The following is a 25398-nucleotide window of genomic DNA, read 5'->3' as shown; positions in this document are numbered from 1 at the left end:
CTTTGATGCCGCACGTCGAGCACTCGCTGGATTTTGTTTCACTCCTTTCTGTGTATCTTTTCTGGGAGTGATGAGAGGTGGGCTCGGCTGCGGCGCTCGGCTCGCTGTGAGAAAGCCGAGATCTGGTCCGCGTCGCCCGGTAGCCGCTCTCCAAAGCCCCAACCTTGACCTTCCTGGCCCAAGTCTTAGGTTTAGCTCCTTTATCGCACTATCTCCAGGCATTTAAAAATACTCCTGAAACTCAATGATTTAACCCGCTTTTACGCTGTTCACATCAAAACTGGATGAAAAAAAAAAGCTTAATCCATCTTATCTGTTGACTGTCAAACTGCTCCGGCTAAAACCTACTCACAAAAGACAACTAGGTCACCCAGGGAAAAAGAAAAAAACAGAATTCCCAGATACCCAGGGGAAGTTGCAGCCTGGTAATTGACATGGGAGGAGATTCAGGAGCACTTTAAAAATAGTCTCTTCCTGAATTAACTGCTGAATACCGAGACTTAGAGGTAGCAATGTTCACTTGTGTTCCTTGCTAAAAAAAAGTTGTTACTTTAGATATTTCATCTACGTATTTTTTCAAACCAATCTCTACCTATATTTCCTTCCAAATATAACTATTTCATGTCACGCTGTGTTTCACACACTCTATTTATGACAAGACTAAACAGGCAAAACAGCAACTTCCTCAAGTCTTAGCAGCTCAAGTCTTAGCCCTGTTATCCATCCGTTTCAAATACATGCATTCCCAACGCACAAACCATCAATTACTCATTCATCCTGACACACTCAGGTGGAGTAATGTCCTTGTGATGGTTTTCAAATTTTAAGAAAAGCATTTAAAACGATCCGATTCCAGCAGGAGTGGTGTGTGTCCTCTAGATGTTGTCGGCGATACGGTGATATCTCGGTGTGAGGACAGTCATTCTTTAGGTTTTGCTGTCTCCCTTTACATGCTATCAATAGAAATTGCAGTGCTTCTCAAAAGATGGATGTCTCAGAGATTGTTGTCAGCGAGCAGGCCGCTAACTTCGCCAGGCTTTTGATGGAACGGAGTGCTTCACAGCCTGTATATTTCAATTGTTCAATGACACCAAACAGTGTGTGTTGGTAATGTACTGCAGGACCAAGTTCTAGTGTGTGAGCTAGTGTGTGTGTGTGCAGCTAAACTTTCTCAGTTCTTTATTACTTGAATTACTGAAGTTCAAATTCAAAGACGGTCATTGGCATGGCAAGTTCGTGGGTTCCCCATAAACACTGAGTCCAGTATCCATAGGAAAGACGTCCACATTGGACGATTCCACACCTCCCGATTTCCGTCCACTGCCAACGCCAATGCAGTGTGCCGAATATGTAGCGAGGCCGAAAGCAAGTGTGTTGAGGTCGGGGTGGATGGGCAAGTAGCGCGTCTGACTTGTCACAGTCTGGTCGCACACCTGCAAATAAGGTTTGCCTTTTCATTAAAGGAAAAGTGTTTGCTCTCTGGCAGAGAGTTAGATGAGAAGATCAATACCACTCTCTTATCTGCCCATTAAATATAAGGCTACAGCCAGCAGCCAGTTAGGTTAGCTTAGCGCAAAGACTGGAAACAGGAAACGGGAAACAGTTAGCTCCACCAGCACCATCAAAGCTAACTAATATATGTGCTACATTTTGGCATGTACAAGAACTGTGAAGTGTAAAACCAAAACAATTCCCCATTTTTGGAGGGTTATGTGCCAGAATATTTCTTGCTAGGAGCCATTGCTAGGCAACCAGCAGATAATCTATCAATTTACTGCTCAGAGACAAGAAACGGTTTACTACATAACCTGTAAAAAGGCAGATTATCATTTTTATACTTTGGTTTTTGTAGGAAATTAGCATTTCATTTTTCACAAGTGTCCAATATCGATATTCTTGTCTGATATTCTTGTCTGGCTGAAACACCTGTATTGCTAGCTGTGTCTTTGAAAACAATACTTGTTTATGCAGGCATTATTGGGTCCTTCTACAACAATGGTGTGGGAGTCCTCCATCCAAAGGGACCCCTCCAACCCCACCCCCTGCTCAGCCCGTGTAGAGTGTCACAGCTAAAATGCCCTAATCCTTTTGGCTTGTTTAACTCTTTCCCCCCAAGCCCTCCACAGCCTGAAAACAAGCCTGACCTGAAGGGCTACTAAATCACCCCACCCCCTCCTCCCCATGTGGCCAAACTCATGTGGTTGCCTGGAAACTTGCTCTCCAGCAAACGGTCAACCTGCTGTTCAGGGCCAGAAGCAGCCACATCTAGGCGAGTGAGGGCGGGTTGGAGGAGGGTGAGGAGGGTGAGGAGGAGATGAGGGGGCGCTGGTGGGGGGGGGTCCTTCACTGTTTTAAAACAAGCGTCTTTCTCAGAGATAATAGTGTGGGCTGTGGGTTATAAATGATGCATTTTGCTCACTGGGACCCTGATAATAGCGGTTTGGGTGGGGGAGGGGGGAGAAAGTTCATCGCTCTCTTATCAAAGCTCTGTGACATTTCTCCTTCAGCTGTAAAATTTCATATCACATATCTGCTTTAAAGATGTGGCACCTTTTGTTGAACTGATACAGTACATTCCATTTCACCCCATATGCCTCTCTCATGGTATATTAATTTATAGCCCATTTGCTGGCTCTATAACACAGCCTGTCAGTGGAGATGACTGGGATTCAGTAGGACATCTGTGAATTGCCACGCACAGGTTATTGAACTTTGAACAGTAGACATTTATTTGCCTTGATTCAAAGGATATCAAAAGGGGATCGTGTGCCTTTTGAAGCTCAGGCATATTTTCCCACTTGTCTCTACCCTTGTCCTTCTTTGTTTTCCCATAACATCCGCGCTTACTGGTGATATGCTTAAGATAACTGGAAAAAGCTGTACGTAAACCATGAGCTCGGTCAGCAATCAAGCAATCATTTTTTTTTCCTTGAACTTGGTTCTTTGAACTAGTTAAGTCAAATTCATGTTGAAAATAGCTCGAACAAATCCATTGCTTTAACAAATGTTAATCTACAGTAGCAGGTTTATGATGTCATTTATCATCTCTGACCACTAGCAGAGAACTTACTCCGGGCCAGAAATTACATTAAGAAACTTCAGGCTTACACTTCAGGAATATTTCTGTTGCAGTCTTAAATCAAACCTGCTTGGAAATTATTATTATTATTATTATTATTATTATTATTATAGCATTTTGATTAAAAGACAAGTGTTTTTTACCTTTTAAAAATGAAAAACACAGACTTGATATAAACTTTATCCTATATCGTTTATATTTGTTCAGATCTACAGGACGTAGTGTTAAATTCCAGTGGAGATCCAAAGATACCATCTATGTCCAAAATACCAAACTTTTGGGGAAATGTATATAAAATGATGCACTAAAATCATCTACATAGAATTTTTCCATTGGATTGTATGGTGCAGCCATACAAAACATGTCCTGGGTTTGAATATATCAATCAGCATAAACATCATATAGCTAATAATGAATGACGTGGTACAAAACATACATGTGATGACTAAGATTACTTTTTCAACCCAAACCAGTGGGAAAATTGTATGTTATGGGTTTGTTGAGTGGGTTTTATTACATCTAATAATATTATTTAAAAGTAAAAAGTGGTAGGTCACCTCTTTTAGGGTCCCTGTCTGTCAACATTCTATACCCATTTATTCTTTAAATCATACTAGGCTGGCACCCTGCCACTGACAAACTTATTAGTATGCAGTCGTATGCCATTGAAGGGAGAGATGAGGTTCCCTATTCCGCTAAACCATAACAGAAAAGAAAGACAGGACACACACACGCACATTAAAAAAACAAACAGATGCCAGCGTGGAGCATCTTGGGTGCTATCTGAGGAGGATCTCTCCACACAAAGGGACATTCATTGGTCTGCCAAGTATCTGTGGAGTGCAGGAACAGACCCTAGAGTCTAGCGACAGATGATGATCTTATCGAAGGAGTGGGTGGGGCCGTAAGGGGTAGGCGGTGGTTGAGGGGGTGCAGAGGGTGAAGGTGGCGGAGAGGGGTTGGTTGGGATTCGGAGGAAAGGGGGTACGGATCTTGAGCCACATCATGAGCTCTGTTTTGGATGATGAAGCGTTGAAGACAGAAAACCCCCTTCATAGCCCATCATGAGCTTTCCTCTTGGTTCAGTCTGTCGTTTGCGGTTTGACGGGTTAAACACTGTGACTTCTGTATTTGCACAACATTCATTCGTACTAGAGTTGGGATTTTGGGGCTTTATGAAATGAAGTTATCACTATGACATCAAAAGTTGTTGCAGCCATAATTATGAAATTGCCAGTAGCCCAGTTGGTAACAGCACACATCTGTCAGTATTTTTTGCAATATTACTAAACCTGTCATATAAATGCTCATAGAGAACATAGAGACAGTGCATGAAGGGAACTCATTATTCATCCACGGGTGTTTTTGTGGAGATCTTCCACCAGTATCTGCAACAGATGTGACAAGCCATCTGTGAGCCAAGGTCCTCAGGCAACATTTGGTGTGAGATGCACACAACTGGCACCCAAACATGGTGGACCACAAACCGCACAAATTGAATCGTAGCTCCGTTTTCCCCCCCTCTTCTTGCACCTACACTACCCATTACCCCCTTTTTACTCCAAGCATCCCACCCATAAAAAGAAAGAAAAGGAATCAGAATCGTTGGCTGGGGATGGCTTGTGCTGTTTGTCAAGCAGGGCTAAACAGGAACTTGCATCCAAGCGGTTAAAGGCCGTGGGTCTTATCTGAGGACAAACAGAATGCATCAAGCGGTGGCTGTTGCTCTCCGTGATGACGACCAGCTGTGCACCAATGTTTAATTATTTCTCTGTAATGAGCTTACCCACCTTCCACTGCAGCACCAGGAAGACAGCATGCAACAGCAGGCACACAGGAGGGCAGACAGAATGAAAGAAAGAATGAGATAACACTCTCCAGATTATCAAATTTTTGGATTACTCCAAAACTGTGTCTGTATTTCCTCTAAAAAAATAATAACTTAATGTTTAGACCATGTGTTGGTTTTGCACGGTTTGGTCATGGTTTGTATCTACCTAACAAGGAGTTGATGGGATTTGTTTTTATTATGAATGACATTTAGCTTTTTATTGTAGTGACCACCACCGATGAAGTACTGTTTATGATCAGCAAGGCGTTGTTTGTAGGTGTGTTTGTTGGTAATAAGACTAGCCTGATGTTCCGATCATGTTTATGCATGCAAAGGAGCACATAAGCGCACATTTCCATATTAGCACAACAGACGGACACAATAGCGTGCAGCAGATACACGGCTGATATTTACCCAGTAGAACAGGGCTGAATAGGTCATTATACCACACACGCATTAGAAAGTTCAGTGATCACTTCAGCCCATTCAGCATGAACCAAATGCCCTGAATAACTATTAGCCACATGTGTGAACAAATAGGTTAAAAGACACAATGTTAACAACTCATGTAGAGTTTGTTTGAATAATAATACATTAAGATTATATGGCCTGGCTAGATAATATATAGTCGGCAGGTTGGCTTCCTGCTAAAGTGTCAGTCCTTCTGTTGGAAGATCTCAGAATAATGATGTTCTGTAGCTGGCCCCGATTTCTCTGACCTCACAAAGATCAGTCCAACGATCAAACGGTCACACATAATGAAAGCCTAAAACAGGACTCAGTCCTGATAAAAACGTCCTTTGTTTGAGTTTGTGGAACTTCTTGTGTCGACAGAGTTTATAAAATCAGATAGAACTTGTAGCTGCAGATGTCTGAATCACCACATTTCCTTTAACACGACTTATCAGGGTTGTCGAGGCAACCGGCAGTCGGAAATGTACAGTTGAGAACTTTCCCTTTGCGACCCACACACACACACACGCACACACACTCACACACACACACACACACACACACACACACACAGAGAAACTGTCCTCTCTGGTAAACTATGTCACGTCCTGCCATGGGGTTTATCATAACTATTTGATTAATCACCATCCCGAAAAAAGTACACTGAATCTAAGCGATAAGATAGTGGGCGGGGGTGACAGGGAGGTGAGCACCGGTAGTTCTAACAGTGCTATCCGGTTTCACTGTTAATTAACTGGAGCTCTGCACAGCACTAACAAGGGCCCAGTCTTCCTGGAGCAACAGAAATAGGACTGCCACTAGCTGCTCTCGCCAGCCAGCGAGCCTGCGCTGTCTCACAGAGATTATCTCAACACAAGACACCTTTCAAGTAAGGTTAGCGTGCCATGTGTTTGAGTAACACCATCAGATGGGTGCTCGCTTGATTTGCTTATCCATTTTGAAAAAGCTTGGCTTTAACCTTCACTGCTCACTGCGGGGTTGGATGCAATACCGTGATCGCACATATAGGGGTTGAGGGGAACGGACAATGAATGAACGTCAGCGTGATTTGATGTGGAACCTGTGTGCTAAATAGAGCACTATATGGCTGACTGCTTTGGGTTGTGGTGTGTTTTTTAGGAGAGCTGGATGGGTTCCTTAAAGATGGCGAGCGTCGGATCCACAGCCGGCAGCAGCTCCCTGTGGGGACAACATGGGGACCGTTCGATGGGAAGATCGAGATGAACACTGACAGCACTGCACTGGTATGTCCTTATTTTGGTCAACTACTGCATCATTCCTAATATTAGGGTACCACTCTAATATTAGCCAACCACAACAAGACCGTTTTGAAACAAATGGGTAGAAATGACTAGATGCAAAGAAAACTCCCGCACCCTGTTTAACTTGCAAAAAATATATAAAGTTTGATAACAGACAACGTTTCGGTACTAGACCATCAACCACTTCCACATGAAATCAGGCATAAAAATTATATATGTATGTATATATATATATATATATGTATATATAATAAATGTTGTCTATTATTAAACTTTATATATTTTTAAGTTAGACAGTGTGCAGGAGTTTTCTTTGCAACTTTTGACCTGCTTGTCCCCCTCCGACGCACCTGCCTCACGTTGTAGATGTGCAAAGTATTTTTCAGTATAGAAATTCAGTAAGAGCTTCAGTAAGAGGACCCAGACTCAGCTAAACAAATCTTCTCCGGCACATCCTTTACGAGTTTGGGGGCCTTACCAGAAAGTAGCCGATCCCTGCTTGTCTTTAGCTTCAGCTCTGGCTAAGAGGCTATTTCTAGAGGATCTTAGGTCAGGTTAGTATGGACTTAACGGTTAAGCAATGCAGCTCAGTGCCGGGTCATGCAATGTGTTATACGTTAGCAGCGTTTAAACAGGCAGCCAGAGGAACCCGCAATTTCCACCAACTGCGGAACGGCTGCGGATCGGCTCCGCTGCGTGTCGACTCCGTGCTCCGCTGTCCTTCAATACCCACCAGGTCCGGATTTGTTGCGAAACGGCTGCGGCCATGACTGACAGCTGTAGTCACGAGGACCCACGACAGTTTGACCTGTTGAGTATGATCCGCTGTGAGCACGGTGTATTTTATTTTGAAAATTAACTGGATGTTTTATGTTGTTTCTGTGCTCGACTTCCTGTCCCGTACTATCTGCCCTGTGCTGAATAGCTGCGGAGCTCTCCGGCGTCCGGCAACAATAGAATCTCAGTGTATCTGCTCCGGAGGGCTGGGGATCGCCGGAGCTGGGACGCAGTCGGAACGCAGCCGTTCTGCAGTCAGTGGAAATACACCCACTGACTTTAATGAAAACCTGATGACTCCGCCGCCGATCCGGAGCGGATCTGCAGCCATTCCGCAGTTGGTGGAAATTGCGGGTAAAAAAGCTAAAACAGTGTATATAATAATTTGACCCCATCTCGTAGTTCGAGTTTAAAACCTTGTGGACCATATTGTGTACAAGCTGTACAAAACTGAATGAAAGCAAGTGAAAATTGCATTGCAATAATCAATATGAGACAGAATGAAGGCATGTTTGGTCATTTTAGTGTCAAAGCATTGTTTGAATCTTTGCAATGTTTCTAAGTTGGAATCTTGGAATTTGGCAGAATTCCAATTTAGGATATTAATCTGAGCCTGTCAGTGAAGGTAAATACAAGCTGGACACTTGACCTAATAACTAACATTGTAGCTTGTTTCACCCCTGCCGACTGCAGCGATCTCGCTTAGTGCTAGATTAATGTCAAAGATTGTTATTCCCGTCAGTCACTTAGACACAAAAACAGGAAAATAGGGTCCAGGTTTTAAAAAGTGTTTGTTGTTTGGACTAAACTGAGCTTTATTTGGTCAAACCTTGACATTAGCAGCCATGGCAGCGCGATTACCAGAAAGTCCAACATCTAAAGACCATATTAATGTCTATTCCCCTGACATTCAAACCTATTGAGGTGACTCTTCCGGGATCCAACTGCCTCTCAACAAAAGCCTTTGAAGTGCATCCGTTTTAACCATTTAATCTGCATATTTTATGACAAAACACATTAATTGGTGGATTTTGGAGCTCAGTCCAGGCTCAATTGAATGAAGTCACAATCCATGATTTTTGATGTTACCCTGCACGCAGCAACTTTATATCGCTTGTTTCAAAGATCCCAGCAGAGGCTTGTGTTGACCTGCTGCTCTGCTGGAGTGACAAGCCCTCCATGGGTTTGACATTCCATTCTGCATTCGGATTAATTAAGAAATTCCTATTAAAATTGTAACCAAGCTCACACTCATCCTGTTAAGGAACATAAGGAAAAGTCCATGAGGATTTTGGACTCAGAGGCCCTCCCCGACGTTTTTCCTAGATTCCTTAGACGCATAACTTTATTAAATCATTTTTTCGGAGCAGTTTTTACTGTTTTCTAAGCTCCACTCATGGTTTTGAAGTCATCAGTGGCTTTCAATAACTCTGGCCGTATTATAGCCATGAAATATGGCTTCTCTCAGGGTAAAGCCAGTTATCCTTGGGCGGAAAAGTGATTTGACAGAGCAACACCTCAAGTTGAAGTTGCCTTCCAAAGTAAAACACTCCATATATTTCTCCAGCAATCTCTGCATTAATTTCCCTGAAAGGCGTCCAGTGCCAACCTTCAACGGTCCCCTCAAATGACCCAGCAGACTCACCAAGTGATGTCATGTACAGTGAATGCTTGTTTGGTGCTTCTCACAGATGCAAACTGTACCGATTCCTCACACTACCTGCTGAACTAGATGCATAAACTGATTGTTGCTCTTGGCAAGAGTGATACGTTCTTAACTAACTGCCCTCTGAGGAATTCATCACTACTTTCCTCAGGTTTTCCTTTTTTTTTAAGTGAGCAGGTGCTGGTCATCACCTGTAATAGGCTGTGGAGGGGTTACGGAATATGTCAAACCTCCCTCGCAATTAAAAGCCGAGGAAGAAGCTTTGGCACATTGCCTTTAAGGATCTCATGTGTGTCTATTCTCCTGGGGGCCCTCTCAATGCTTTGCTGCTTGCCCTCCTCCTCTCCTAAGTTTCATCCCTGGAATGGGGTACTGGCTGTTAGCAGCTTCTCACAATCTCTCATTAAAGGCTAGGTCAACCCAACTGGCATGTTTTGTTTTATTGAGCCTTCTTTTTTACTTTTGTTTCTTAGACGCTTGCATGAGCCAGAAAATGCCAGTTGTAGTTGTTGTTGTTTTTTTTTTGCACACCATGAGGGAATCATCTCATTTACAGTAGCATAGTTTTATTTTTATTTATTTTTTTAAATCCAACCTCTAGTTATGGAGCTGTTGCCTTGTTAAACATGCAGCCGCTGGCAGCATCGGTAATGTGGTGCTGCATTTATCTCAGTTATTTCAGTGGGAGGCGAGTGAGTTGTGCAAATCTTCAAACACTGACACATGGAGACAGGGAGAAACCCTGACGCCTCACCTGGAGAGGGAAAGAGGGAAACGTTGAAATAACAAATGTGAGAGTGAGGAGAGAATAAAGAAGAAGAAGGGGAAAAAAAGGGGGCCCGGCTAGTTTTGATGCATGTCAGGGCAGCCAGAGCTGCTGAGCGGGGTCAGTAGGCGGTAGAAAGCGTTTGAGGTAGAAATAAAGGCTCATTGCTTCATGGGTCTGTACCTCAGCTAGAAGGCACTCTCAGTCATTCTTATGAAGTGTGACCTCCACACACTATTAAATCTCCTTTTACTCTCTTAGATTTTTCGAAACCACAGAGGTGAATGAATTACCCGAAGGCAGCCAGGTAAATGGCAGGAGTGACACCTCTCTCAATGCCTGAAACACATGACCCACTGGTGAGATATTGATATGCCCTCTCTGAAATCAAACATATTTTATCCCTTCATCCTCACACGTCATTTAAGATATGACTTTTTAGAGGTCAGGCTATTTTTATAGGTCCGTTTCTCAATGCTTGGCATCACGCCCAGAGAGGACTTGAGTGTAATGTCTCCTTAAAGTGGCTTTACACTAAATAATGAAAATACAGTGAAAGCAGCAGCCTTTGCATTAAAGTGGACATGAGCAGCACTTTGGGCACGAGCAGCGCCGTTTAGGAGCTGGTGGAGTGTGGGGGGGGGGGTTACTGGTCCTGTAGCTATAGCCTAGCTGTATGTGCTGTGGCGTGGGAGCCGATGTGGGCTGGCTGCTGGCAGACAACAGGCCTCAGTGGCTGACCGGAGTGATGGATGATGCTGAGAAAGACCAGCGAATGGAGCGTTACATGCAGTTGTCCAGACAGGCCTGGAAAGAGAGGTATAAAGCTTAAAAAAGAAAGAATGAAAAGAAAGACTTGGGAGAGAGAGAGAGAGATAGAGAGAGAGAGAGAGAGAGAGAGAGAGAGAGAGAGAGAGGAAGCAGGAAAAAACAGAGGGGAAAAAAGCATGACAGGAAATCTGGGCATCTGCAGGACAGAGATAGGGTCACATCTCGACCGTTTATCAAGGAGGAAAGCAGATTTCACAGCTGATGGGTCGGCCGTGGCAGGTCTGTAGGCCCCAGGGGCTCAGCTTGGCATGAGGCACTGGAGTTATAGTTATTGCTGTTGCAAAGCTGTCAACACAATCACATTGCGCTGTTTGGGCAGCTCATACGCATGGCCAAACTGTGGTATTTTTATGCGTTCTTTATCATTCTAAGATCATGTATAGACTAAATAATGAATACACTTAATACATTTTTCCCACATAGTTTCCACATGTAATATTTCTTTAAGACAATAGCAGAATGAGATGTTGCTAAGTCAGCAAACCGGGCCTAAATCGGAGAAACAGAAGACCAGAGAGTCTCAAATGAAAACTGAGTAACTGGACCGGGTTAGAGCACTTTGCAGAAAGTGAGGCAAAGAGGTGGGTGCTCAAAGCAAGTAACAGGCAAGCAAGACAAAAAACAAGAGAGCAGAAAACATCTAGAAATAATGGAAGGAGCCAAGAGTTGTGGTTGTGGTGCTATGCAGTCACTTCCTCTGCTCTGTTCCTCGTCCTCGTCCTCGTCCTCGTCCTCTCCTCTCCTCTCCTCTCCTCTCCTCTCCTCTCTCTCCTCTCCTCTCTGTCTGACTGATGGCGCTGCCAGAGCGCCGTCTCATCCCTCACTTCTCTCACTGATCAATCAGACCATTAGACTCCAATTACAGCCGCAGCGCCGGTGCAGGTGAGCGACGAGCACATTCAGCCGGCTGCCGACAACGCCTCCGCCCGGCTTCCTCACACACTCCAAATTAACGCAAATTAATAGTGACACTCAGACATAAATGTCTGCAATCGAGGGGGCTAAATTAACAGTCTGGGTCGAAGCTATTGAGTAGCAGGTGTCTTTAAAAGCGGTAATTACCCATGCTGGACAGAACCGGGAGGAGAAGGTGGCCCACGCTTTGCCTGGAGTAAGAGGCCTGGCCCCGGTGAGCCTGGCCTCCATTGTAGGTGTTAATAATTGATTGGGAGGCGAGCTATTAATGAGCAGCAGATTTAGAGCTCTGTTGTAAATGTGTGTTGATGAGGGTGTTGCCGCCTCTTGTACAATGCCTTACCAATGCTAATTACCGGGGCTTAGTCAAGGTGCACTGTAATGAGCCTGGATTCAATAGAATTCTGGTCTGTAAGTGTTTTGAGGGCCTTTACGTGCAAATGACATGATAATTGTAAAGCATAAGACCTGCTTAATTCCAGATTAAGATCTACCAATATTTTTTTTTATCTTATCGTGCATCTTAATGTTCTTGTTGTATATGAGCTAAATTTGCTGTGAGCATAGGTTTACGATGAAACAAATCTACTTCTGTAATCTCCTGAAACAAAGGCAAGGATTTGGAAGGTTGCAAGGGCAAAATATAAGTCAACAAACGCTTAATATAATATAATAAGGTATGATAACCAATTCAGTCTTAACATGAAACAATTTTTATTACCTTTAAATCCAAAGTCATCATAGTCATAATAATACTGTGCTATGCTGTATGTTTGCTAGATGGGCTATGTAGTATGTTTAAAAATTTAAAACACAAATGATCTTGTTTGGAATTGTTTAAGACACAAAATGAACCCTTTATGAATAATTTTTTAATCTACTAGTGTTTTCACAATGAAGGAGGGTAAAGAATTCATATTTTAGCTGAAGTGTGCATGAGAACATACAGTAGCTATTAAAAGCCTGTGTGCTTTGTGTGTGCACATGTGCACAATGTGTCTGCGTCTTTGAATGTACTGTGTGTGTGTGTGTGTTTTGGGTCACACTGTAGTTACTGTGCATGTGTGGGAGGGCATGCGCGAGCGCCTCAGCGTGCGTGCGCAGACTGTGTTGCTGTTTTTGGCTGTGAACAGAGAGCTTTAGCTTGTAGACTACAGAAGAGCGAAAATGTCAAGATACTGTCCTAATTTTCACCTGGGACAGAGAGAGAGGCAGAGGCTGTCAACCGATGGAGTGTGATTATTGTGTAATTTAGTACAAGGGTAGGAATATGGGTCTGTGCAACCCAAAAAAATGCTCAAGAAATTATTCAGCCCATCACTCAAGCCATTTATCTCACCCCTTTTTTGCCCACCCTCTCCCTCCAATATGTTTATTGTTAGCTACCCCTAAACTTTAACAAGTGGTGGCGGATTTTTCTGTTTCAGAAATTATATTTTTCTTCTTGTCATTGCTTCATTAATCAAGAGGAGGCATTCTGAAAAATGTTTTGTTTTGGAGGCTGCAATCTATTTTGTGTGTGTGTGTGTGTGTGTGTTGTAGTTAATCTGCGCCCGTGGCAGGTTTCCCCTCCGAAACGCAGCGCTAAGCAGCGGTATCGCAGGCCTATTGTTGTAGCCTCTGTCATAGCAAGGAGAGCCTGATGCAGGCCTGGGCTCGCCTGATAAGGAAAAGAGGATTCAACATGGCTGGAAAGGAGAATCAGTGGGACTTGAGAGTGGAGTACGGATGGGGCAGATGCGCTCGCACAACACACACACACACACACACACACACACACACACACACACACACACACACACACACACACACATATACGTACAAATGATGCACACATGTTCTACACACATACAGTCACACATGAGCCGACACACACACAAATCATCACCATCATCACACTGGCACATGCCCAGGCAATTATTTACAGTAACATCCAATTACATATGCAAGAAGGCACCCCAGGATAGGACCTCTCTGTTGCATAGCTACTAAATGACACACACACACACACACACACACACACACACCGTTCTGAAATATCCATGCAAATGCATGTACACAAACACACCATTAAACTGAAAAAAAGAGAGTTTGAAACACTTTTGATTTATGTTTGCATTTAAAGGTGGCCGGTGCTTTCTATCTGTAAGTCACACTGTCTTGGATATGGTTTGCAAACGCCAGACATTATCAGGACTAACAGGATTTGAATTTCTGTGTTGGACACACAAATAATTTTGGCACAAAGAATGTGGCTTCATCTAATGAAATAATGGGCCCAAATTTTAGGCGGAGAACCAATTTGTGATTGCATGCATCAATTATTTCTTGGGTTTAAACCAATATCAGGGCTGGGGTCTCTTCAGATGGGTAAAATGCTAATTATCTGGCCTGCTTTCCCTTGCTCAGTGTCATCCATATATATTTACTGACGGCATTACCAGTGGTTTTCATGTTCTTATACATTAAAAGGGGGAAACATCAAAGCAAATGCCATTGAAGTAGCCCTTTATATCTGGGCTTTTTAACACAGATCAACATGATATTGATGTATGTTTGTGAGTCAGATTGATAATGGATTGCAGGCTACGGCAAGTAAAAAAACTCTCCACCATTGATTTTTTTTGTATTGCTTATATACATTCATTTCCCAAGTTTCTGTGTGCATTGCTTGAAGTAATTGCCACCCACAGCTCCATGTATTAGCCGTGAAGCAGTCAGTCAGTCAGTCAGCTAGTCAGAGCTATTATGGCCACAGCCGAGCTCCACTGTTTGAGAGATAATGCATGGTTGACTTGATCTACAAGTGAACCTGACATTTTGCTGTCCTTACATCACAACACAACTACCCAAACTGATATGGCAGGTCCCCTGATAAGCAGAGCAGGACTCACTGATTTGCTTTGTGCTCCCTGTAATGGCTGCATGGTTTCCTCCAACATGCCAAGGATACAGTGACTAGATCCACACAAATATAAAGATGGGGACCATTTGAAGCATCATTCAGTATTTAATGTTTGTTTTTTTGAGTAGTGAGTGTCATACACTTGTATCTACGAATTCATAATTATACTTCTTATAATCACAGCTGATGGTTGTGAAACTTAAACCAGTGATAGTGGCAGCATTTTCTCAAAATGAAGTCCATGTTCCTGCATGATCACAAGGATCAAAGCTTTTCTCTTTATCCCCTTAAAATACAAGATAAACAAATTAAACATTTTTTAATATCCTTCACTCTTATACCACTTTTGCTCTCTTCAAATTAAAAGCACCTTTATTATACTTTACACTTTTAATTCAGAAGGAAATATCACTACACTACTACATAAATCAGACAGCTATAGTTAATGATTATGAACTTTTTAAATACAATGTTGTAATTGTAAAGTTTTAATTCAAACCTTGTAATGTAGTCAATCATAATGAGACTCAGAATGGCAATTATTCTGCAGAATGAGTACTTTTACTGTGACGCTTTATGGATATTGAGCTGATATTACTTCTATACTTAGGAAGGATTTAGAATGCAGGACTGTAACTTATAATGGAGTATTTTATTTGCATCGTTGCATTGCTACGTTTACTTAAGTAAAGGATCTGAATATGTCTTCCACCACTGCCTTTCTTCCTGTTTTGTGCCGTGAAGTAATGTTTGGATTTCTATCCAAATCTGATTCGGTTGCACACAGATTTGTTGTTGTGAAAATGCAGCTACTGCATCGTATGTTGGAAACATAACATAATTTGTTAGAATTTCTAACATAATTTTCAACTGCTAAAAGTGCCACTTTTTTCCAAAGCAGTTAGATCTAGATAATACACATCATTCATCAGATTTCACACTATAGAAACATTACAATTACGTACTGTATATAATTATACATTATACAAACTTTTTCGGTAATAACATGTAGGTCTGCACAACATATCGTTTTTTTATCGTGATCGCAATATCAACTGGCGCAATGTACAAACTGTGAAAGGCTGCGACATGTCAGGATAGAAGATAGAAGAAAATATCAGTAGAAAACTGCACTTTAAAATGTCATTCTCTTTTTTAGTGGTGCCTTTTGTATTCAATATAATGTTCAATTTGTTCTTAAAAGAATGTTAAAAAGGACTTCCTTTCATTTTTTTTAAATTCAACAAGCCATTTGTTGTATTTTAGCAGAATACTGAAAGCAGAATATAGAACTGAGTACACTTTAGTATCTGTTTATGTATCGCGAGAAATATCGTTATCGCGATATTCAACAAAATTATCGCATATTGCATATTTTCCTCACATCGTGCAGCCCTAATAACATGATATTGTGAAATAGCGGCAGGATTATATAAGCATTATGCTTCCGCCTGCTCCTTCTCAGACATATCCCTTTTTTTTTGTTTTTGGGTGAAATCAGATTGATCTATCTAAGTTTGTGTTTTATCTTTGTGTTTTCATCAGATTTTTTTTTTCTTTTCTTCTTTTATAACATACTGTTGATTGTTCCATATAGATGAAACCAAATCGAAATCAAACTCCTGTCGCTGTAATGACACGGCTGCATCCTCTCAGACACTGAAGACGTAGCCATTCCACTGTAGTGGACAGACAGGCAGCTGTCTTCCTGCTGCCCTGGGTTCAGCCATTGCTCAGGAGCAACCGAGCATGGGCCGGTGATGGCTGACAAAGCCCCAGTGAGGCTCCAGGTCCTGGGGGGCCACTGTTTACACCCGCAGGGCTTGAGGGTGAGCTGGGTGTCCCTGTCCCAATCCCAACTCTCTGGGTGTTTGCTGTCTGCCAGCAACCCGTCAGAGACAGCAAACTGTCACACTGAAGAGATGTAGTATCTGCACACTTATGCTTGCTGTACGTTGTAAACACGCACAAACAGCTTGATATGAACATTAAGATTCATGAACAACTGTTCCATTTGGGATAGCATAACACTTAAACAAGTCACGCACTATCACTTACACACTTATCTCAAGTTTTGTGAATTTGAATCATTTGGGCAGATGCTTCTTAAGCTGTGAGCTACCTTACAAAACTAATAAGCAAAGCTAGGTTTCAGTCTGGACAGAATGTTGGTCTGACAGGCAACAATAGTCAAGCTCAGAAGAACTCCCTTGCTTAACACATATCGCCTTGTTTTACAGTACGCAATATGTCCTCCCAAATGAATGATTGAACAGACTTCTATTGCAGCAAAGGCACAAGAGGAAGAAATAGAAGAAGAAGAAGAAGAAGAAGAAGAAGAAGAAGAAGAAGAAGAAGAAGAAGAAGAAGAAGAAGAAGAAGAAGAAGAAGAAGAAGGAAAGAGAAAGAAAAGTGAAACAAAGTTGAGTAGTGCCAGCTGCTTTGCCATCTGTCACTGTCATGGCTGTGCTTGTGATATGTTGAAACAACTTTCTTGAAAAGTGGTGTAGATAATCCTCAATTGTTTCCATTTGCCAGCCCCGGATACTCCTCTCGGTATTCCAGCACAAAGTGAGTTCAGAGCGATGTTTAGTGGTAGTTGTAGATGGCTGACCAATATCCTCTATTAGCTGTGATTTTGAAAATATAAAGCTGATGTCCTTATTATCTCTTTTGAAGTACGTTTTTAAGATTTAAAGTTTGAGATCTCCATGTTTTGCCGCTTGTTAGAAAGTGAGTAAATGAGCACTTTAAAACATCTCAGAAATCATGTATTATTTATAGCAAAGAGCTTTATATATCAGTGGTGGAATGTAACTAAGTACATTTACGTAAGTACTGTATTTAAGTACAAATTTGAGCTCCTTGTACTGTACTTGAGTCTTTTCTTTTCATGTCACTTTCTACTTCTACTCCGCTACATTTCAGAGAGAAATATTGGACTTTTTACTCCACTACATTCATCTGTTACAGCTTTAGTTACTAGTTAATTTTACACATTAAGATTTTTTTGCACACAAAACACATGTAGTTTATAAAATACAATGTTTTATGAAACTACCCAACCGATCAGCCGATTAGTTGATTGACAGAACAGTTTGGATCGTTTCCAGTTTCTAAAATTTGAAAATGAAATTTTTCTGCATTGGGTACTTTTAATACTTTAAGTATAGTTAAGAGATGTTCCGATACCAGCATCAGAAAAGCCTCCGATACTGCCTAAAATGCTGGTATCTGTATCGAAAAGTACTGGAGTTTATGCACCGATCCAATACCACGTAATTTGGCCCTGAAGAAAACCTACTTTAAAGTAGTTTATTTATTTATTTAGTTTATTTTTCCATTAAGACTGAACGTCAAACTGGATAATAAAAGAAAGTTTGACGGCGTTTCACAAAAAAGTTTAACTTGAGTCAGGCCGAACAACAAAAATAGAAAATCACGTCCAAACAGGGATGGTAGTACACAGCTGTTAAAACATAATCAAATATATGACACACTAGTATCGGATCAGTAGTCGGTATCGGCCGAAACGCAAGTTCAGTTTTCGGAATCGGTATGGGGAGGCAAAAAATGGTATCAGACTATCTCTAACAGCCACCCTACAGGGAGGAAAACCCCCGCTGGTAGGTCTCGATAAGTCTCGCTGTCCTGGCCTTCGCCCTCTGATCCTCAGCCTAGTTGGCTTGGGGGCCTACAAAAGACCAAGCCCTGTCAAAATGACTCCGGACGGATGAACATGCAAGCAGAAAAAGTCAAGTCCTCTGGTCAAAAAATAAGAAAGGTTAGCATTGAAGATAAGAAAGCTGATAGGTGCTTGGAGGAGATGAAGGTCTGGACAGTGTTCTTTGGCTCCCTGGTGGTCCGGCAGCACCTCATTAGATGGATGTGTGGGAGGCTGTCAAAGCAGGAATATTATAACACGGGGTCGTCTGCAAACTAATTGGGTAACAAAGACCACTTCCAGCTCAAGAAACCCATCTTTTAACAGCTAGTGTGCTGAGACTCTGATAAGAGAGTTCACGTCTAATGCATTTAGTGAGGGGCAAGTTCGCCATCTTTATCTTATTTACTTAACTTGGTGTAAATATTGTTGGTCTTTCACGCTGGATTTAGCCAGACCCCATTTCTCTAAAGTGCACCCAGGGATCAAACTATTGAACACTGCACGGCAGTATGCAGATGATCAGGTGCTATGCAAATCACAGATACCTTTGTTCAGTGCAGTCTTGAATAAAGTACTTGAAAGCAATACTTGAGTAAAAGTACAAGTATCTTACCAGAAAATGACTTTGGGAGGAGTTAAAGTCACCTTGTAGAATATTACTTGAGTAAAAGTCTTAAAGTATCTGATATTTACTGTTCTTAAGTATCAAAAGTTATGTTCTGATATTTACTGTACTTAATTATTGGAACATAAGAAAACTTGCTTATGAATTTTAATATGGCTTCCTTATAGTAAAGCAAAATAACCAAGGTTTCTACACCTCCTAAAACATCCAATTCAAAAGTCCGATATCAACAAAGAGAAAAACGAACACAGAATTTTTTCAAATTGCGAAGACGAATCTTTAACTCCAACGTACGTAAACATTTCTTGCAAGTAACGAGTAACGAAGATGCTTAGGGGAAATGTATCGGAGTAAAAGTATACATTTTATTTCGGAAATGTGGAGTAAAAGTAAAAGTTAACAGAAATATAAATAACAAAGGAAAGTACAGAAACAACACTAGTCCAGCATGTGTGGTGCATTTTTGGTGTGTTTCTTCTCTTTGTTCTTTGCCTCAAATCATTTTGGAATTTCTTCTACTTTGCACTTGTTTGCTGTAATTACGATTCTGTGCACGTTGTTATGGATAGAGCTCAGTTTCTGAATGCACAGGCCGAGAGAGTCTCCTGAAATATAAAATCACATACAGTAGATGCTATTCTAATGCATCATGAAACGTATAACTCCACCAGAGAGGAAAGGGGAGTTCAAAAGAATATTAAAATCCAATACCTAAAGGAGGGCACAGAGGTTTATCTAAAGTCAGGGGCTTTATTCGCGCATCATGCCTACTATTTTATTGTTTGTCTATGTTTGCTGCCTCTGACTGATCCCAGTCTTCCATGTGTGGTTATGAGAGCAGGGATTTGTTGTGACCTCACTGACTGATTGACTCTTGAGTTCCCTTTTCTTCCTCTTTGAAGAAATCCCCCATCCGCATGTTTATTCCCGGCAGAGAAAGAGAGGTTCTGTCCAGAGAATGTACCACCTGCCACCTTGACCCCGAGGGGCCATGGTAATATCCATACAGGTGAACATTACTGGCTCGGGGTTCCCTATTATGTCCCCTCACACAGCTTTGCACTGCTCGGGGAGTCAGCCCTAACTTACATGCAAAGATCAAACAAGTCCTTCCCAATTCAATTCAAATGGGAAATTTTGAGTAATTCAAACAGTGAGTAGTGAAGCGACAGGGCTGTTCCGTCCCCTGACCAAAGCCAAACACAAGAAGTACACGTGTATATATATATATATATACATATATATATATATATATATATATATATATATATATATATATATATGTGTGTGTGTGCACGCTACCTCCAAGATATGATTAACTCCTGGAGCACATGCATTACAAATTCAGCTTTCTCTTGTTTACTACTTCAAATAGTTCTCGGGACATTATACATAGTTACAGAAGCACACATGCATTTACTTGTAAAGTTGAATTAAACATTCCCCACTACAAAGAAAGTGCAGGACATTGTTGTTGGATGCTGAAGGGCAGCGGAAGGAAAGGAAGTTTTGACTCGATCGGTGGAGAGTGGTGTGGGTGAGGTACAAATAGTAAAGGAAAAGAAAAGGGCAGATGAGAGAGGATAGGAGATGAGAGAAAATTAAAGACAAGGAGAAGAGAAGAGAGAAAAGCAAAGGAATAGGAAAAGAATGAATAGGAAATGAAAGGAGAGGAAGGAAAGGAGAGGAAGGAAAGGAAATCAAAGCAAAGGGAGTGATTGGAAAGGAGAAGATAGGAAAGGAAATGAAAAATTAAAAGAAAAATATGGAAGGGAAAGGTGGCAGTGGTGGAGAAAGGGGTTGCTTGTCTTCAGGGCAGGTACAGCTTACACTAAACTGTTTGGCTTTAGAGTTGGAGCACCTCACTGTGCCTGAAGGTCTTGGAGAATGGAGTATAGAGCATAAAGTGCCCCCTCCTTCTGAACCTCTATTCTTCTCTTTTCTCCTCCCTGATTAAGTGAGCAGAAGATTCAGTTTAAAAATAAACAGGAATCATATAACAAAAGAAAAAAAAAATGCTTAATTATTTGGAATAAGTACTGTCAACTCAAAATATGTTAAGAAGTTCTACTTACTTAAAACTGCCAGTAGCATATACGATCTTTTGAGTTTGGTAAACTGTTATTAAGCAATGCTAAATTATTAGAATAATTTAGAAATCCTCCTTAATCAACATTGTGCAGCCAATCATTAGTCTGCATTATTATTATTATTATTATTATTATTATTATTATTATTATTATTATTATTATTATTATTATTCATGCAACTGAACATACAGTCAACATGGCAATGCCACCCATAGTCAATATAAATACGAGCACTGTGAGCATTTCAATGGAGTGAAATAAGTAATGGCTAATGCAGCACATGAACTTTGATGCTTACAGTCCGGTCAGCAGGATAAAAGGTGATTTAAATGAGAAAATATTTATTCCCCATAGCGCCGCCATGATAGCAGCAGCCAAATAAAGGTACATGCGCACGGTGATGGGTGTCCCTTTAAAGATTCCGGGAACAGCGGTGACTCTCTCAATTTAATCGATTTTAAAATGAAAAGTCAATTTAACAAAGTTGAAAAGAGAAAGATGGGCTAAGGGAAGAAAAAAGCATTCTCTTGCACTCAAGCAGTAAACTAACTGCTGCACAGAGCAGGCAGAGATTTCAGCTGAATTATCTCCCACCTCACATTTGCTCTTAGGCAAGCAGTTTAAAAAGCCAAGCGATTGAGCCAGTGATCCAATTTGAAATGCAGAAATGATTAGAGCAGCTTGCCTCATTTCATATCGAAATTCTCTGATTTATGACAGGGCACCAGCCAAGATCTATCTCTAAAGGGAATTAGTGTGCAATTCCTGCATATTTCTGTTATTTAGTCTCCCAATAGCAGATGCTATAGCCTTAGAGAGAGGGAGAGGAGGGGGGGGGGGGAGGAATGAAAGGCGGTATGTAGGTATCTTTTCATTTCAGCAGATGTAACCATGGCCATTTAGAAGAGGAAAGAAATGACACAAAAGCAGACTTTAGAAATGAAGGTATTTCTCACTCTATGTAGGATGTTGTCGAGGATCTCATTTCAGGGTGCAAAATGAAAAACATGCAGCACCTAACTAAGCATATGCACAGCTCTCCCCCGAGCATGGATAGTAGCGGGAGAACACAGACTGCGAGGTTTGGTCGTTGGCTGTTTTATTCAACAAAAAAGACCCCTTGCAACCCATCCATCCTTGAGGCTAAGAAAATATTAATACGCAGAGCGATAACGAGGGCTAGAGGAAAATCTCCCTTAATGAAATTTCCAGTTGACCACATGCAATTTGTTTCATCGCAGTGAACAACTAATTGCAATGGACGTTATCAAGGTGTGAGTGTGCTGTCTGCTGTAAACTGACTGGTAAAACAGGTACAAATCCTTTATCCTCACTCCCATGTTAGAAACAGAGAACATATAAACTTGACATAACCCATACATAAGCTTCTTTTTTTTTTTTTGGTTATGTTTGGACTGCCAGGATCCTCTGAAAAGGACCATGACGCTTTAAAAATTGTTTGGGGCATCTAAATGCGATGCTAACATAGGGTTGGATGTAAAGTAGGGGAGAGAAAGTGAGATGTACTGTTTATTCATCTTTGATTCAAGTTAAATTGTGGAGTTTTACTGGCGGAAAAGGGGAAAAAAATCATTAAAAAGGTGTTAGTGATAGGGCTGGGCAATATATCGATATTATATCGATATTGTGATATGAGACTAGATATCGTCTTAGATTTTGGATATCGTAATATCGTGATATGACAGAAGTGTTGTCTTTTCCTGGTTTTAAAGGCTGCATTACAGTAAAGTGATGTACTTTCCTGAGCCTACCAGACTGTTGAAGCTGTGTTATTATTTGCCTTTACCCACCTAGTCATTACGTCCACCTTACTGATGATTATTTCTCTAAAATCTCATTGTGAAAATATTTGAGTTAAATCACCAATAGTCAACCGTACAATATTGTCGCAATACCGACATCGATGTATTATTCCCGATATCTTCTTTTCCCCAAATAGCCCAGTCTTAGTTAGAACCATTATTTGAACGGTGACACTCCTTCATACCGAGTGGGTGTTGAAAGCGGGATGTATAAAAAGGAAATGACTGTGTGGAGATATTCAGACGGAGTGGTTTTGATCTGTCAGTTGTCTAAATCCTGCAGCTGTGGGATCAAGACAGATACAGTGCCAGTCAGTGACCTTGGTGGAGGGAGGGGGGGGGGAGAAAAAAAAAAGCCATGTGGAAAATAATCATTCCCACCAAGGTTTGTATCGATTTCACCTGCCCCGACCATGAAGCGGGTTAAGAGTAGCCAGTGGTGGTGAAATGGTCAGCGGTGATATCATTAGCTTGTTGTTTACACAGGGAAGCAGGGAGTTAGAGGAAAGGCTGAGTGTCACAAGCCACTTTCTTCTTCACCTCCTTCAGCTGATCAGAGGATCATGGTATCAAGGAGGGATTAGTAGCGACTTGGGATTTGTGTGATTGGTTAATTTATTGCGGTGATGGCAGGTCTTTCATCTATGGCAACATTTAATCAGCGCAGCCACAGAGGCTATTACAGGTTAGCTCCTTTCTGGAGTCAGTCCGGCTGTGCCATCAGCTCTATCACAATTCCCCTGAAATTTCCAAATTATCTGGAACAGGCTTTAGCTTCTCCGTAATAAAAATTAGAACAGATTCCTGATAGAAGCTTTTTTTTGCTCTCACAGGGCCAATTATAAATAGCACAGCCCTGCCTTGGAAGAGGGGAAAAAGGAGAAGGGGAGGGGGGAAAAAATCCAACTCTGAGAGATGTGCACGGAACTTATCGTTCAGCCCCTGCTACCGCTCTGATCCAAATCCGTGTGGCTGAAAATTTATATTAGATCTTATCACAGAGGCCTAAGTCTCGAAAAATCAATGAAGGTTATCTTTTATGTTGCAGCAACTTGTGGAAATATTGATTTTCATTTTATAGCGAATTTGGAGCATCAGTTTGTAATCACTTCCTCGCTGACTACACTGTTTTGGTCACTGTATCTCTTACACGAGGAACGGTAACAGAGCTCAGAAAAAATAATAATAAAAATACCGGCAGAGTATTGGAACCACTGGAGTGAAGGCAGAGGGTGGATAAACCATAATACACTACACAGACAGGAAGGCCAGAGGAGGTTGTTTTTTTTTACAGGCTCTGACAGGGATGATAGTCTGTAAACTGATATTAAACACAGTATCTCTATAAACAGAACAAATAGTTACTTGTTTTTAATATCTCTTTATTTGAATATCTAATAAATACACCTAAACCTGAAAAATAGTAATATATTCTTTAAAAAAAGGGGGATTATCCACTTGTTTACATGCATATGAACAGATTTTTTGTTTTGTTTTTGTAACTGACCTATTTAACTGTCCAATAGATGTCAGCATATTATACGAACTTCCCCTCCGTATTCTGCTTTGGACAGGAAAGAGCTTCCGTACGTCACATCCCCTGCTGGTGTGATTGTTAGGGAGAAGAGGAGTTTGTTTCTATTTATTACACGCCTCCTCGCTCCAGGGAAATCTAAATGTTCTGCCTGTCAATCTGCATTTCTTCTGGCCTCGGCCACTCAGGCCAACTGATCCGGTTGTACAAATGTTTTCATTTGCATTTGCAGACGCTCCTCGCCGCATTGATGCCACCATGTCTTAATCCCAAATTTGTTGTGTGCACTTGCTTTTTCTGCATTTCTTTGTCTGCGTGACGTCTGGTACATGCAGCATGCTTACAATGCACATAGGCCACCATTGTCACCATCGATGCATTATGTAAATCTGCACTGAGAAACTGTCATGGCTTGTTGCAGCTCTGTCTCCAACAAAAAAGAAGCAAAGAAACTAGTGCTGATTAACAATTAAAATACAAAAACACCCATAGTCCGAATTTTTAAAAGTTGTATATCAGCAATAATTAAAAGGAACAATTGAGATTGCTGTAATAATTTATTTTTAATTTTTTTTGTAACAGAGGGAAGATGTCTAGTTAATGTGGTGTGTTGTCCCTGTTGGCTACATTAAGAGCAGCTGGAATATCATGAATTCCCAGAGGCTCAGAGGGACGGCGGAGAGGCCTCTCGCTGCTGAATAAGAGATGGCTCCAGTCTGGAGATCTAAGGAAGGGTTAATCTGATTCCCATTTCAGATAGTTGTCCATAGCAACAATCGGCCCGGTCTGCTCTGCTCCTTTGACAGGGGTGTGAGATTTTCAGGTTAGCCAGATAGAAGACTTTATTGTGAGGCTAATTTGAAATGTGAAATGGAGGATGACTTAAATTACAGAGGTCTTCTCTCTCTCATCTGCTGCCAGGGCGGGATAAGGAGATGCCAGGGGAAGGAATAAGAATATCAACAGACACAATTTACTGTCTGTGTTTGATCAGTTTGGCAGGGTAGTTTGCCAATGTGCAGAGCTATATATATATATATACTGTGTATATATCCACATATATACAGACTATGTCAAAATCTGTCTTTATTTAGTGTCTGTATTTGTTTTCTTAATTTGCAGACAAAATCCAAACAGATTGCTATCTCTCTGA

At 41.4% G+C, this 25398-nt stretch overlaps 1 protein-coding gene across 1 annotated transcript in view; it reads left to right on the top strand.

Annotated features, from left to right (window-relative positions):
* The window catches only part of zfpm2a (zinc finger protein, FOG family member 2a), a 136009-nt gene that overhangs the window by 55059 nt on the left and 55552 nt on the right, over positions 1–25398 (top strand). The window contains exon 4 of the mRNA XM_039805936.1: positions 6504–6628. Within this exon, the coding sequence (XP_039661870.1) occupies positions 6504–6628 (125 nt within the window). The remainder of the gene's footprint in view (positions 1–6503; positions 6629–25398) is intronic.

This window comes from Perca fluviatilis, chromosome 7 (assembly GCF_010015445.1).
Source record: "Perca fluviatilis chromosome 7, GENO_Pfluv_1.0, whole genome shotgun sequence".
In the NCBI taxonomy this organism is placed as follows: domain Eukaryota; kingdom Metazoa; phylum Chordata; class Actinopteri; order Perciformes; family Percidae; genus Perca; species Perca fluviatilis.
This window is presented reverse-complemented; position numbering and strand designations above follow the sequence as displayed.